The sequence below is a fragment of the Camellia sinensis genome, chromosome 4, assembly GCF_055761805.1.
Source record: "Camellia sinensis isolate YWXY chromosome 4, ASM5576180v1, whole genome shotgun sequence".
Taxonomy (NCBI): domain Eukaryota; kingdom Viridiplantae; phylum Streptophyta; class Magnoliopsida; order Ericales; family Theaceae; genus Camellia; species Camellia sinensis.
This window is the reverse complement of record NC_138964.1, coordinates 117,455,137-117,469,168: the sequence shown is the minus strand read 5'-3', so window position 1 is coordinate 117,469,168 and position 14,032 is coordinate 117,455,137. Positions and strand designations below refer to the sequence as shown.

The window sequence follows — 14,032 nt, the reverse complement described above, 5'->3', positions numbered from 1 at the left end:
TTTATAAAGTAGAGACAGAAACAGAAGTGGCGGGAGATGGGTTTCCATAGCAAACAAATGCAACAAATCACATTCAAAGATGTGAGGCCATTTTACAGCCAATAATAGGTATATTTATATGAGCTGAATGGTTATTGTGATGTTTTCCACCAAGTATAGGAGGTGTTGATGGCTTGTAGAAATGGAGTAGGTAGAGATATAGTAGAGGGAGAAAAAAGAATGGTATTTTCTATAAATTTGAAGTTGTGTAAAGGGCACTTTTGTCTTCAAAATGAGCCTACTTTCCACATAAGCAAATGGTTCTCATATTTTGTTATGTTAACAGAAAAACTAACAGTTGAAGTTGGTAAAATGGTTCTCATATTTTGTTATGACTTAAATCATAAGGGATAAAATGAAATTTACCCTTCATGAATATGCGCATTTTACCCATTTCAACTTTCAAAATGTGTTATTTCCCATTTTTATTTTTTACAGGTTCAACTAATAATTATTAGTGTACTTAATCCTAGAATTTTTCTAGAATGTGAGCATCAAATTCTTAGTTGAATAAATTACCCTTGAATTTTTATAGATTAGAGTGTTGTATGACAAAGATCAAATAATTGACCGCGCTGATTGAGACACTAAAAAAAAAAAGCACTAACGGTTCTAATGAGCTGGGAAAAAAAAAGAAAAAAAAAAAAAGAACAGAGACAACCATCACATCAAGGGAAGAATCAGCTCATTAATGTTTCCCCTAATGCTCCTCTTAGTACTCTCTTTTTATTGCTCCCAAGCATTAATCAATAATTAACTTTAGTAGATGAGATGTTTTATCAAATTCTTGAATTCATGTCATTTACCTTGTTATACAGTAAAAGTAGAATCCATCATTTATAGCCGTTCGTGCTATTCAATCTCTTTTCCAATGTAAATTTAATTTTGATGATAAAGCAGTTATAAAGACAGAATAATGTTATATGTAATAATTAATGTACACATTAATATATTAATAAATGACATAACATTATTTGTATGATTTTAAATATTTGTAATTTATATAATAAATATGATCAATAATAATATCACGACATTAGTTAGTACACTAATATATATACTAATTAGTACATATAGCACTACCTTTTTTTAAGGTAATGAAAAATCAAATCAATTCCCCCTTACAAACATACTTTTTATGCATACAAATTTAAATGGGTTTAACTTCTTTCAAATTGGTCGTCTGAGGCTCCGTTTAGCAAGGGCTTTTGTGACTATTTTAGCGACAAAAGAGAAAACAAGCAATTTTAACCATAACAAACAAAACATCACATCTAACCCATAATTATTACAATATTCTCTCACAAAAAAAATCAAAAAAGTCAAAAAAATCAAAAAACGCTTCTCAAACCAAGCTTTTTAGCCTAGGTTAAAATAGTCAAAAAAAAAATCAAAAAGTCAAAAAACCAACCCATTTCCCAAACGGAGGCTTAATTTGAGAGAATATTTAGACTTAGTAAGGCCATTTTGGAAAATCAATTTCAGCAATTCAAACAGTTTACTTTTTAAAACTCGTTGAATAAAATATTCATACAAAAAATCAAAATGATCAAATATCAATAATTATATGTTTAAATCAAATTGTATTACAAAAAATAGATGACTATTTTTGAAATTATGCCTTTCATTTTTTAAAAACAAATATAATTCAAACATATAGCTACTAATATTCTACTCAACGAGTCCTGAGTCTTAAAAAGTAAAAAGTTCATATCATCAAAATTAATTCCAAAATAAGCTTACTAAGTCCAAATACTCTCTCAAATTGAGATGACAATTTAAGACAATCCAAATCCAAACCCAAACCCAAATTGAATACCAAAGAAATTTATAGAGTAAGATAAACAAGGAAGAACAGTAGAAATCAGCTCACAAGAAAATAAACCACGAACATACAAAAATATGTCGGTCTAGGCATCAAAATTACACAAACATAAAACCTAACACAAACATATATCTGCAGAAAATTAATATAACATAATCTGCAGATTACGACTCATCTTATTGCACCCAAAAAAAAAAAAAAAAAAAAAAGGTTTGGGTAATTCTGAAAGTAATCAAACCAAGTTGAAAATTTACTAGGTTGTTAGGATAGGAGGAAGGTAGTCAGATTTAGCACCCAGAACTCGAGCCTTGGTGTCAGGGAAGAACTCAGATTGTGGAAGCTCAGTGACATTGCCTTCACTAGCAACTCCAATGGGGTAGCGAAGCAGGTGACCAGGTAGGTCATGTTCAAGACTCTCACTTGAGTACAGATCCCAATATTTATCAGCCATTTGATTCACCTTTTGGACACAATCACGACTTTCTGGATGGAGGAATGTGTCATCGAGCATGCCAAGGTGTTCATACCATAATGACATACGGAAACCATGAATCTCACCCCGTGCTGGCTGCTGCCTGTTTGCCAAGTAATACGGTTGGTAGGCTCCCATTGCTATCTCGGAGTCCCTGGCACCGTCCATTGACCTCTGGTTGATGTTGGCAGATCCAACTATTATGTATTCATCGTCAACTGCAATAAACATTGGTTAATCACACAAATCTAAAATTCTCGTGTGCACAGGTGTGTCACATGTGGGGTGTATATTTGAGAGTGTGCATTGCGGCAAAAAGAGAAACATTACCAGAGAAAATATAGACATCTTGAGATTTATCTACCTGGCAAAGTGGTAAATTTCAACAAAATCATAACATACGAGCCATTCAAAAGTTTATGTTATAACCTACTACATATAAACAATAAAATATCCCAAAACTAATAAAAAGAAACAAGGACTTGTAATCTTTTTTAATCTCGTATTAGAGTTTATATCCTAAATTCATTTCAACGAAGGACGCGTAAGATGGATGAGAAATGGGCATAGCCGATTGGGTGCCTACATTATCCGTGAATGGAATCAAGTCTAAATGTTGTTCAGGGATTTGGACATGAGACACGTCTACCGAGGTAGTTTGAGAACTTTGGCACATCAAGACAACAAGAAAAATGGAAGGGTAACTGAGCCTGATGGATGCTTATGTATCTGTGAAGGGAGTGAGGTCCAGAGGTAGTTTGGCCTTTTGGAAAAGTAGCTCACATTTGCAAGACATTTGGGAAATAAAGCAAGCAGAATAAAGTTGAAGAAGGGCTTTTTATAGAATCAAACCCTAAAAGGAACCAAATTAATGTACTTGGATGGAAGGCTTGACTCAAATTGCATATTAGTTTCCTCAAAGAATTATAAGACCAATCATTGGTTTTTTTTTTTTTTTTTTTTTTAATAAAAAATAAAAAATAAATCCTTCTAGAAAATTCATTCAGTTCTAACACTGCATTGATACCATATCAACACTGTTAATCTGACTAAATGGAAATTATGTACAAAAAGTAGGGACTTACCAAAACAGAAATTTGGGATTGCAAAGTAAAAACTTTCAAAGCTGCCACTTACCTATCATCATTTTTGCATGAACATAGATCATGAAGCGCCTAGCCTCCTGTGCTCTAATATAATCCGAGTCAGGCTCTGGCTTTTCTGAAGGTTCATATTCTCCACTTCTCTTCACCTCCCGATTGCCAAGACAGAAAAATGTCAAATAGTTCCTAGGGTCCTCTTCAATGCCCTTGGCGTGGAGAGCTTCAATAACATCTTTATACATCATCTCCATTGTCCTCCTCTGCCAATCTAATATTGCCTGAACCGATGCGCTCTCTGGGATTCCCTCCGGCCACATTGGGACCACAACATAGACAGTGAACCTCTCCCCGGCCTCAATCTTGCTAACAATCTTTAAGGAAAGTTCCTTTGGAATTAGATGCAAACAACCAACATCCTCAACCTTGATATCATCTGAACGCCAGCCAAAAGAGCTTCCAAGAAAATACTGATTTTCAATATATATGAAGTTCTTAGCGCGTCGGATAGCATGAATGTAAGCATCCTGAATGCTTCGGTCAATGATATTATCCTTCCCACTGACAAGCCCAGCTTTTGCTGCCTCTTCAGGTGTGTCAGGGAAGCCAAAAGCAGCCCCACCATCAATGGATCTGAACAACTGAACATTCCATGTCTCATGGTCATCGGGGAACGTCGCTGGAGATGGAGGAATGATAACATCATCAAGCTCTCTCAAGTTAAGGAGTAAGTCCTTCCCACCTTGCTTTTTCCATCTCTGTTCAAAGTTAAACAAAACATCCCAAGCAATGGGTCCTTCAAGTCTGGAATGAATGTCATGCCAAGGTTCCCTTGGTCCACCTTTTGTGATTGAAGCACCAGGGTAGTTAGGCTGGTGAAAATCATCATGATGTGCCGTGTCCAAAGTCCTGAAAAGGGAATGGAATTGGGTATCATATCTGCCATCGCAAAGATCAATACCCCCAACAAAACTCATAATCCTCCTCCTCTGTGATCCTCCAGAAGGCAGCTCACTGTCCACCACCACAATTTTCTGATGATGTGTGAACATGGTAGATATTTGTAAATCTTGGACTATGCTTCCACCATCATCTGGATTACGAGGGCATAAGACACAATGAACATCAGTGTTTTGGAAGTAATGTTCAGTTTCTTCATCATGGGTGGCCATTAATCCATCCTTCTTCAGTAGACCCACGGAGGTTCTATCATCCCAAACAAGCATTAGAACCCTGACACCTTCACTTGCCTTCTTCTTAAGCAGCTCACCCAGCATGATGTCTCCTCCTGGCTTTTGCCTCCTTGTGTCCCTTATCAAGGAAATTTCAGTATAAACAGACCAGCCAGTAATGTAAATAAAGTGTTGTGCATTAGATATTGCATCAAAGACATCTTCCCAACATCTGTGGGGCTCATAATACTTTCCTCCAGCAAGAGGAATTTTTGGAACAAACTTGTCAGGCACGTGAGCATCTTGATACAAGGAAACCCGACATCCTTGTCTCTGTGAGAAAAATGTGTATGGAACTCCAGGGAACTTAGAACTTCTAATTCCACGAGCCCAACTACGATCTCGAGTGACATCAAAATATTGTAGCTTCACATGGATCTTAGAACCCGCTTTTATAGGATTTTTGTCACCATCCAAGATCTCAGCCCATGTATCAATTTCTTCCCCATCAATGAGGTCTCGAACAGGTACATAAGCTCTTCCAATCAGAGTTGCCCCAATGGGATTATCATCTTTGACAGTAAATATAACATGTGAAGCCGGATGGGCACAGTAAATGTGAAAAGACTCGTACCACTTAGGGTTGTTCGGTTCATTTTCTATGAGTCTGGTCCGACCAACCCTAGCCTTCTCCAGATCAATAGTTGCATAGATTTTGGGAGTTCCTTTTCCAAAACCAACAGTCTCCTCAATGTTTTCCATAAGCTACAAGAATAATCCACCAATTAGAAATATAAACTAATGAAGAAAACATAATGAAAAATTAAATTAATTTACACTGAATTAATTTGCACCACAAAAGAATCTCTTAAACCCGGAAATCAACAATTAAATTAATTTTCCAAATGCTAGTCAATGAATAGAATGACCATGCATCCAAATAGAAACAAGGAGAAATTATCAAAAAATAAAATTTCCTCAAAGAGGTGTGCTCAGAGTAAAAATAACTGAACATGAAGACCAGAAGTCCAAGCCAAAGAACTATAAAAGTGTATCAGATGCACACACAACCTCAAAATTTGTACAAGTTCCAAAGGAACAAAGAATTCGAGGTCAGGTATGAAGCAGGTAAATCAATAGAGAAGGTTAAACAAGAAACAAATAAAAACAAAGTTATTAGTCAAATCATCCAATCAGTGATCAAGTAATAACAAGGGCTCATACTGGCTGCCAATTAACATTCAAAAGTTTCCAGCGTTGAAGGACACTGGAAAATCATTAAGTGATAGAATGTAAACTTTCAGGCAGCAAGAAGTAACAAAATGAGCTCTCCATGAAGAAACCAACCAAAATGCTCCGACATTACAGCCAAAAACTTGCACAAACTTGCCTAATGCTGTAGCTATAGAACTGCAATGTTTAAGCATAGTTGCATTTTGCACAAGTTTAACTTTGAATGTTGGTTTGAACTGGCTTTCTCATCTTCGCACTTTAGTTAAAATTTAAATTAACTTAACCAGCAGAATAACATGAATACACCATAATCCTTATAATCAGGAGAACCATTCCATTCCTTCTTTTAGATAAACATATTAAGTAAAACCGAATGGACGGGGGGCACAGCACATTTATGGAGTAGTACTAGTAAGCATCAACTATCTATCAACATGATTTCAGGAATATAGATCTAAAATGAAACCACGTAGGCTATACACTAAACCATATTCTAAACGTACAATACAACTGTAAACCCAGTAGTATAACCATTCCTATAAATTTATATTCTCTCGATGTCTCTCGCACATTATATAAATTATTTATTTTGGTCTTATTATCGATTTTACCCCCAGGAAATATGTTAGTAGGGTATAAGTTTTAACAAATCAATTAGCCTAGAAAAACTCAAATTGGTTGGCAACTCAGGCAATATGGTCTAGCCTAAGTTTAATTTACTATTTTCCGGTAGGACTTGGGAAAACAACTTCAGGTTACAAGTCGGGCTTGGCTAATTCTCAACACAACTAGCAATGGAGTTGAACAATATGTCAGTGATATGTAATTATTTTGATTTAAAAAAAAAAATGCATCTACCATATGCAACATACTTTTTGGATTAGTTTTGATGATTTTGACATATATAGATTAGTCTGATTGTTACATCCATGAACAACTATCTCGGCACTACAAAAACAAAGAGAGCTCAATAATTAGATATTTGCAGATTCAACAGTGAACAGGGTTTAGAGTGTTGTGTAATGTACCAAAATATTCAAGCAAACATCAAACACCAGGTACTCTTTAAAAAGGTAAAATTAACTTAAAGTTGTATAGCGATCCAAAAATTATTAGATACTCTTGAAGTATACCATGACAATGTTTACATGGTATTTATGACCAATGACAAATCACAATACACACTAGGTGGACCATCCTTGATCTCCTAACTAAATAACAAAGGCACCTATAAAATTTTCCATAATTGATTTGGATCACCAAGTAAACAGTGTCATGTTGTCTACTGGGACTACTGAATAAATATTCAGATCTCAACATGTACATCACGCATCAAAATTAAAAGAAATACCTCATTCGATTACATTTTCTGCTAGCTAATTTAAAGAAGACAAAGTAAGGCTGTGTTTGGATAAAGTATTTGAGGAGCGAAGCGAAAATAAATAAAAATAATAACAATAACTTGTATTTCATTCAATTTTTTTCTTTCACTCGGCAGATTAGCATTCAAAACCTTAAAATTCCAAACACAACCTAAAAAGAAAATAAAGGAAAAAGGCAAAAATTGCTTTCAGAAACAAGGAAGACAAAAAGGCATTATCCAGATGGAGCTTTAAGAAAAAAGACTAAACCAGTATGATTCTTTCCGATCCATGAGAATTCGAATCACATATACCTTTTTGAAGATATTCGGCCCACCGCCACCGCTGTGCAGCCTATCAACCTCATAGATCGTGACATGAAGCGTGCCATGAAGTAGGATCTGAGCCATTTTTCACCTGTAAAACCACACACACACAAAATGTCATACTCAATTCTCAATATGATCACACCAAAACAGCCACAACACAATTTATATAACATAAATTTTTTAAAAAAATCCAAAAATTTCCAGAACATACACAAAAGCAAAACTATCGCAAATCGAGTCACGATAAAACCTCAAAGCAATTGAACTGAGTGACTTTCGACTCAGTGATCGCACGAAATGACTGTGTTGTGTGTGTCTTCATGGAAGTAATATAGAAGATGAACATGAAGAGAACTTACTCTGGAGAGAGAGAGAGAGAGAGAGAGAGAGATCTGAACTCCAAAACGATTGAAATCAATGCTGTTCCAGTTCGTGAGTCCGATCCGATATCTGCTACAAGGAAAGTGAAGAGAGAGAGAGAGAGACAATGAGAGAATAGTGATCCGCAAAAGCTGATCTTAAAGGCGCTTCAATGACGAAGTAGCAAGGAAATAAATTAGAGAAAATATCATTTGGCCTCCAAATTTTCATCTATTTTTTAATTTACTGTTAGATTTTGATTAATATTAATTTCATATTTAAATTTTTTAAATATTGATCAATTTAATTTCTGTGATTACATTTCATTTATAATTAGATGAAATGTGCTGATGTAAGAGGTAAATTAATTTTTAAAATGTAGTTTGGCGATAAAATAAAATTTTAAATAAATTTTAATATTACATCAGCACATTCCGTTTAATTGTAGATAAAATAGAATGGTATGAGCTAAATAGATCAAAATTAAAATATAAAATTGATATTAATCAAAATTAACTGTCATCAAAATTAAAAATCAAATTACAATATATAAAAAAATTTAAGAGGCAAAATAATAGTTCCTTAATAAGTTGATAGAAGGACCAAATCGTTCATCATGCTATTTTTTTTACAATGCTCCATTCTTTCCGTCATGTACACACTTTGTCAAAGTTTGTGATTGCATTAAGATATAGGCCTAATTGATGTAGTTATTGTAACCTATATTATAATAAATTATAGTTTTTTTTTTTTTTTTTTTTTTTTTTTGTAGATTATAGTTTTTTTTTTATAGGTAAAGTACAATGAAATTTATTTATAATATAAATTGTGCTATATAGTTTAAAAAATTACAAACTATTTTCTTGTTAAAACATTTTATTCAACAGAAATAACTAAATAAAATAAAATTTTAAACTGTTCTCCTATAAAATATTGAGTCTCCGTTTAGAATGTGTGTTGACTTTTTAACTATTTAGTTATGACTTTTTAGCCTTTTTAGTTCGTGACTTTTTGACTTTTTAGCTTTTTAGCTTTTGTAATTTGAAATTTTTTTACGTTTTTGACTTTTGTGAATAAAAAAATGAAATGATTATGATTTGAATGTGACATTTTGTCTTATTAATTTTTTAACCTATTTTGCCTTTTTGTCACTATTTTTGCCCAAACCATGTATGCCAAAAGCCTAAAATTACTTGAATTATTAATTAAAATAAATTTATAATATCATTAAAACTATTAATTAAACCAATAATTTATTAATAAAGGGAATCATTTGTTTTGAAATTAAAAATTTCAGGAGGGGAGATGTCATTTTCAAAATTACAAAGAGTAATTCATATTTTAAATAAAAGATATATTTGTAATTTTTTCTATTTATTTATTATTATTTTATTTTTTTTGGTCTTTATAAACATAAATTATAGATTGCAACACCACTTTTAAACGGAAATTCCATGCCTGTGGAAGTTTTAAAAAATAATTATAATTAACTGATAAATTTTAAAAATATTAATAATTAAAATTATAAAATTTTTTTGTAAATATGTAATAAGTTTTAAAAATTATCACTAAATGGTAATTTTCTTAACTTTTAATATACTTGCACCATTTGTTCGATTATAAGGGTTGATTTGGAAAGTAATTTTGTTTATTTTTTTAGTAAAATATAAGATGAAAAAAAGTTGAAATATTCTGGAATTATTACTAACAGACATGTTAAAAATAGAAAGAAAGACCAAAAAAAAATCTTTTAACTTTTTTGTATGATTTTTTGACATTTTTAATAGTTTTTAAATTTTTTAACTAATTTGGTCACATCTCAAATGTAGATTGAATTTGAAAAACAAAAATACTAAAAATGATCCTTGAAAAAGTAATTAAAAAAATATAAATAAAAAAAATTGTATTGAATTGTGTTAAAAAAATTCAGATTATAAATATTTTGATAATTTACACTTTTTATTTCCCGCTCTTAGAGATAATAGGACTTTATATATTTAAGGGTAAATTACAAATATACCTTTTGAGATTTACTTAAAATACGAATTATTCATTGTCATTTGAAAAATTACAAATACCTCATTGGTAGATTTTTTTTATTTAACAGAATTAATTAAAAAAATAAAATTCCTAACTGTTCTCCTATATAATAATAAAATTACTTGAATTATTGATTGAAATAAATTTATGATATCATTAAAAACTGTTAATTGAGTTCATAATTTATTAATAAAAGTAGTTATTTGTTATAAAATTAGAAACTTTAAAAGGGCAAAATGTAATTTTTAGAAACACAAAGAATAATTTATATTTTAAGGAAATCTCAAATGTCGTTTGGAAAAATGCTATTTTAAAATATGAGGCCAAAAAAATTAATCAACTGGTTTGGTTTGGAATTTCAGGATTTACTTTTCAGAAAATTGAATTTTTTTATTTTTCGTATATTTTTATTTTTACTGAATTTTTTTTAATATTCTAAGCAATTTTTTTAATTTTTAGATACACTTAAAAAGTACAATATTTGTGAAAAAATCTTTAGAAAATTTACTAAATACAAAAACTATAAAAAATAAAAACGAGACTTTAGTACATATTTCGTATTCTTGTGTATTTATTGATTTTTTTTTAAAAAATTACAAATATTTTATTTTTTAGATACATCTAAGTAAGGTGCATCTAAAAAAGTTTTAAAAAAAAATTTAAAATTTTAAAATTTTAAAAATATTCACTAAAAAAAACACGAAAAATAAAAAACTCAATTTCCAGAAAATTAAATCCAAAAAATTGAAATCAAACACGCTGATTATGTTTGGAATGACTTTTTGATTTTTTACGAAAAGATACGTAAAAAGTAAGAGAAAAAATTCTTTAACTTTTTTATATAAATTATTAGTTTTTTAATTTTTTAGTAACTTTTTAATTTTTAAGTTAAAATATTGAGTTGTCAAACGATGACTTATCCCATATTTAAATTGCTTGGTACTCGAAGGCCACGTTTGTTATTCGTCTATGAGAATGAAATTGGATTAATGCTGATATGGGCAAATCTTGTTTGGTAAGGACAAAAATACATGGAATTAGTGAGGTCATGTTTCCTTGTTGGAATGATTAGATTATGTGGGATTAATAATACTGTAAAATTAAATTATAAAATTATTAATGTGGCGGTATTAGATTAAAAATATAAGATAAATTGTATTTGTTAGTATACTAATGTGGTAATATTAATTTATTGGAATTAAATATATGAAATTACATAAAAACACTCAATATATAGAATGTAACTTTCACTTTGCTTGTTTTTGGTTTTCCAAAACACTTTTCAGAAAATTTTACTTTCTTATTTTTTGTGCTTTTTTTGTTTTTTACTGAATTTTTAAATATTTTAAGCAATTTTTTTAATTTTTAGACACATAAAAAGTATAATTTTTGTTAAAAAAATCTTTTAAGAATTCACTAAATACCAAAAATACTAAAATAATATGATAATTCAGTATATTTTTCATATTTTTATGCATATATTAATTTTTTAAAATATTTTTTTCACAATTTTTTTATTTTTTAGATACATCTACGTAAGGTGCATATAAAAGAGTAAAAAAAAAATGTTTAAACTTTTTAAAATATTCACTAAAAACAAAAATATACGAAATACAAAAAATTTAATTTTTAAAAAACTTAATCCAAAAAACTCAAACCAAACACACACTTTGTTATTTTTGTGAAGTATGGGGCACAATAGTTATTTTATCTCCAATCTATAGAATTGGATTAGCAGTAAGGAAATTCTATTTACACAACATTATTTGTCTCACTGCATACCATTTGGTTATCATTTACTCAATTCACACCATACACAAGTGAATATATTAATTTTGTCTCAATACACACCACAAAGTTTCATGTAGTACCAAATTACTATCATCTTCTCTGACAAACCCAACCCTAGCCCTAAATAGTGCCATAGTCGGCCACTACCTCTTCTAGTTATTGCTTCCTTTCATCGTTACTTTCTCCACCTCTTTCTTCTTCTAAGCAAATGGATAAGAAAAACCTAGATCTAGGTTTGCAATGCTAATAGAGAAAGTTATAGAGTAGCGATTGTGAAGGGGTTTCTATGAAACGTGGCAGCAATAGCGATCGAAGAGGGCAATGTGAGTTGCAAGAGAAGAAGAAGAAGAAGAATGGGTGAGAGAGAAAAAAAAAATATATATATATATATATATAAAGAGAGAGAGAGAGAGAGAGAGAGAGAAAGAGAGAAAGAGAGAGAGAGTGGAGAGAGCAATGGAAAGAAAAAAAGAAGAACAAGAAGAAGAAAATAAAGAACAAAAAGGAAAATAAGAAGCACATGGACTAGAGAGGAAGGAGAAAGCATCAGAGGTTTGGGAAAGGCAGTGGTAGAGGCGGAGGCGGAGGCGGAGTGAGTAGTAGGTTGTGATCGCTAGAAACGTTAGGGCTACAATTTTGTTCAAAAGTATAATTTAATTGAGGGATTATAATAAAAAAATAAAAGATAACGGATATTGAAAAAGAAGTCAGATGCCTTCTAATCTAAAATTTGGATTAGTGAGTACTATTTGGGCCTATGCGACTTAACATGGGCCCCGTCTCGGTTCTGTCTCGATTATTTGAATCGTTCATTTTGTTTGACACTTTGTATATTTCATTTACACAAAAACTTAAATCGATCAGATAATCATAACCTATTCAATTTAATGTGTATATCACCAAAAAATGGATGACAATTGTATTTTTAAAAATAAACCATATATTTTTTTGGTGACATACCTAATAAATTGAACAAGTTATAATTATCATATCAATTTAATTTTTTTGCAGATGAAATACACGAGGTGCTTGACAAAACAAACTGTTCAAACCATCGAAACTGGGCTTGTGTTAGGCATCACGGGCCCAAACAATGCCTAAGGGTATGCGTGGTGCAGTTCGGGTGATTTAAAAGTAAAATTATAAATCAAATGACAAATTGGTAGATTGACAAATAATTAAATTGCGGTTTGAGCAGTTTAGGACGAATTGATGGATTGCCTAATATTTTTAACTAAATATCAAGCATTTGCATAATATATAACACTAATTTACATAATATTTTTCATATATATAATACAAACTAATTTTACATAATATTTTTTATATATATAACTATTAATTTGTAATAAATTTTACTTCTTAAATGTCTCTTGCACTCACTTTTATTTTGATATTTTGTTAGAGACTAAAACTTATACATGTATTAATTATAGTGAAACGGAGTGGAATTGAACGGCTTCAAAAGTGAATTATAAATTTTAAAATTTAATCCGTAATTAACGAATATAGACAGACTAGTGCAGACCAGTACTATTTTAAGGAGTTAAACGATATTTTGTACAAATTCTGCAGCACCCTCGAAACTAAATTTTAGACTAAAAGAAGTCTGCCTCCATTAAAAGACATAGTGGTAAGTAAATTTACCCTAGCAACATCAGCTCCCATAGAAATGCTAATACTTAGGTATCCATAATCACATAACATTTTACACCCGTTCCCACACACACACACACGCACACGCACACACGCACACAAAAATATCTTACACAACCAAACATGTTTCTGACGGAGCTCGCATTTATGGGGCCGACATAAATGGTAATCCATTCTCATAGCTTGGGGAATAAACAAACATGTCTGAAAATCACCATTTTGTAGACAACCAAACCCCGATAAGAACAAAATTCTAGATTCCATATGATATAATTCCTTCTTAGATAGAAAAATAAAAATATATATATATATATGATTTTTTTTTCCCCAAAAATGTAATAAAAATGAAAATTTTGTTTGAGTATATTTTGGATCATGAATTTGTTAAAAAAAAATTGGAGGAAAACTAAAAGAAATAATAAAAAAATAAAAATTAAATTAAAGAAACTATGTCCTTTTTCTTCCAGTTTTCTTTATTTTGATATATTCAAATCTTCATTTGCCTAAAACTATAAAGTCAATTTTTTTTTTTTGACTTTTGTTTTTTTTGTTTTTTTGGAGATTCAACTTTGCGTCAAAAAATTTTAGTTTTAGGTCCATCTAGAGGACTCAAAAAAAAAATTGAGGTAATTTAGAAAAAAAAAAAAAAGTTAA

The 14,032-nt window shown here is 30.8% G+C and overlaps 1 protein-coding gene across 3 annotated transcripts; it reads right to left on the bottom strand.

The window, feature by feature from the left end:
* Nucleotides 1-1,850: 1,850 nt before the first annotated feature.
* On the bottom strand, nt 1,851-8,226 carry LOC114274759 (phospholipase D alpha 1). Of its 3 annotated transcripts, none has more exons than XM_028216730.2 (4): nt 7,891-8,226; nt 7,517-7,619; nt 3,474-5,373; nt 1,851-2,554 (listed from the first exon to the last, which is right to left on the bottom strand). In XM_028216730.2, the coding sequence occupies exons 2-4, from the start codon at nt 7,610-7,612 to the stop codon at nt 2,118-2,120; spliced, it is 2,433 nt and encodes an 810-aa protein (XP_028072531.2). In that variant the 5' UTR covers nt 7,613-7,619; nt 7,891-8,226; the 3' UTR covers nt 1,851-2,117. The 3 variants fall into 3 exon arrangements, with proteins under 3 accessions (XP_028072531.2, XP_082722201.1, XP_082722200.1); XM_082866075.1 differs by having other exon boundaries at nt 7,743-8,057; XM_082866074.1 differs by having other exon boundaries at nt 7,887-8,052.
* Nucleotides 8,227-14,032: the final 5,806 nt, after the last annotated feature.

Excerpts from the sequence above, each read along its gene's own strand:
- LOC114274759 (XM_028216730.2), bottom strand. The coding sequence starts at position 7,612 with ATGGCTCAGATCCTACTTCATGGCACGCTTCATGTCACGATCTATGAG. Across the intron at positions 5,374-7,516 it reads GGCCGAATATCTTCAAAAAG|CTTATGGAAAACATTGAGGA; the intron begins GTATATGTGATT and ends TTATTCTTGTAG. Across the intron at positions 2,555-3,473 it reads TCATGCAAAAATGATGATAG|TTGACGATGAATACATAATA; the intron begins GTAAGTGGCAGC and ends TGTTTATTGCAG.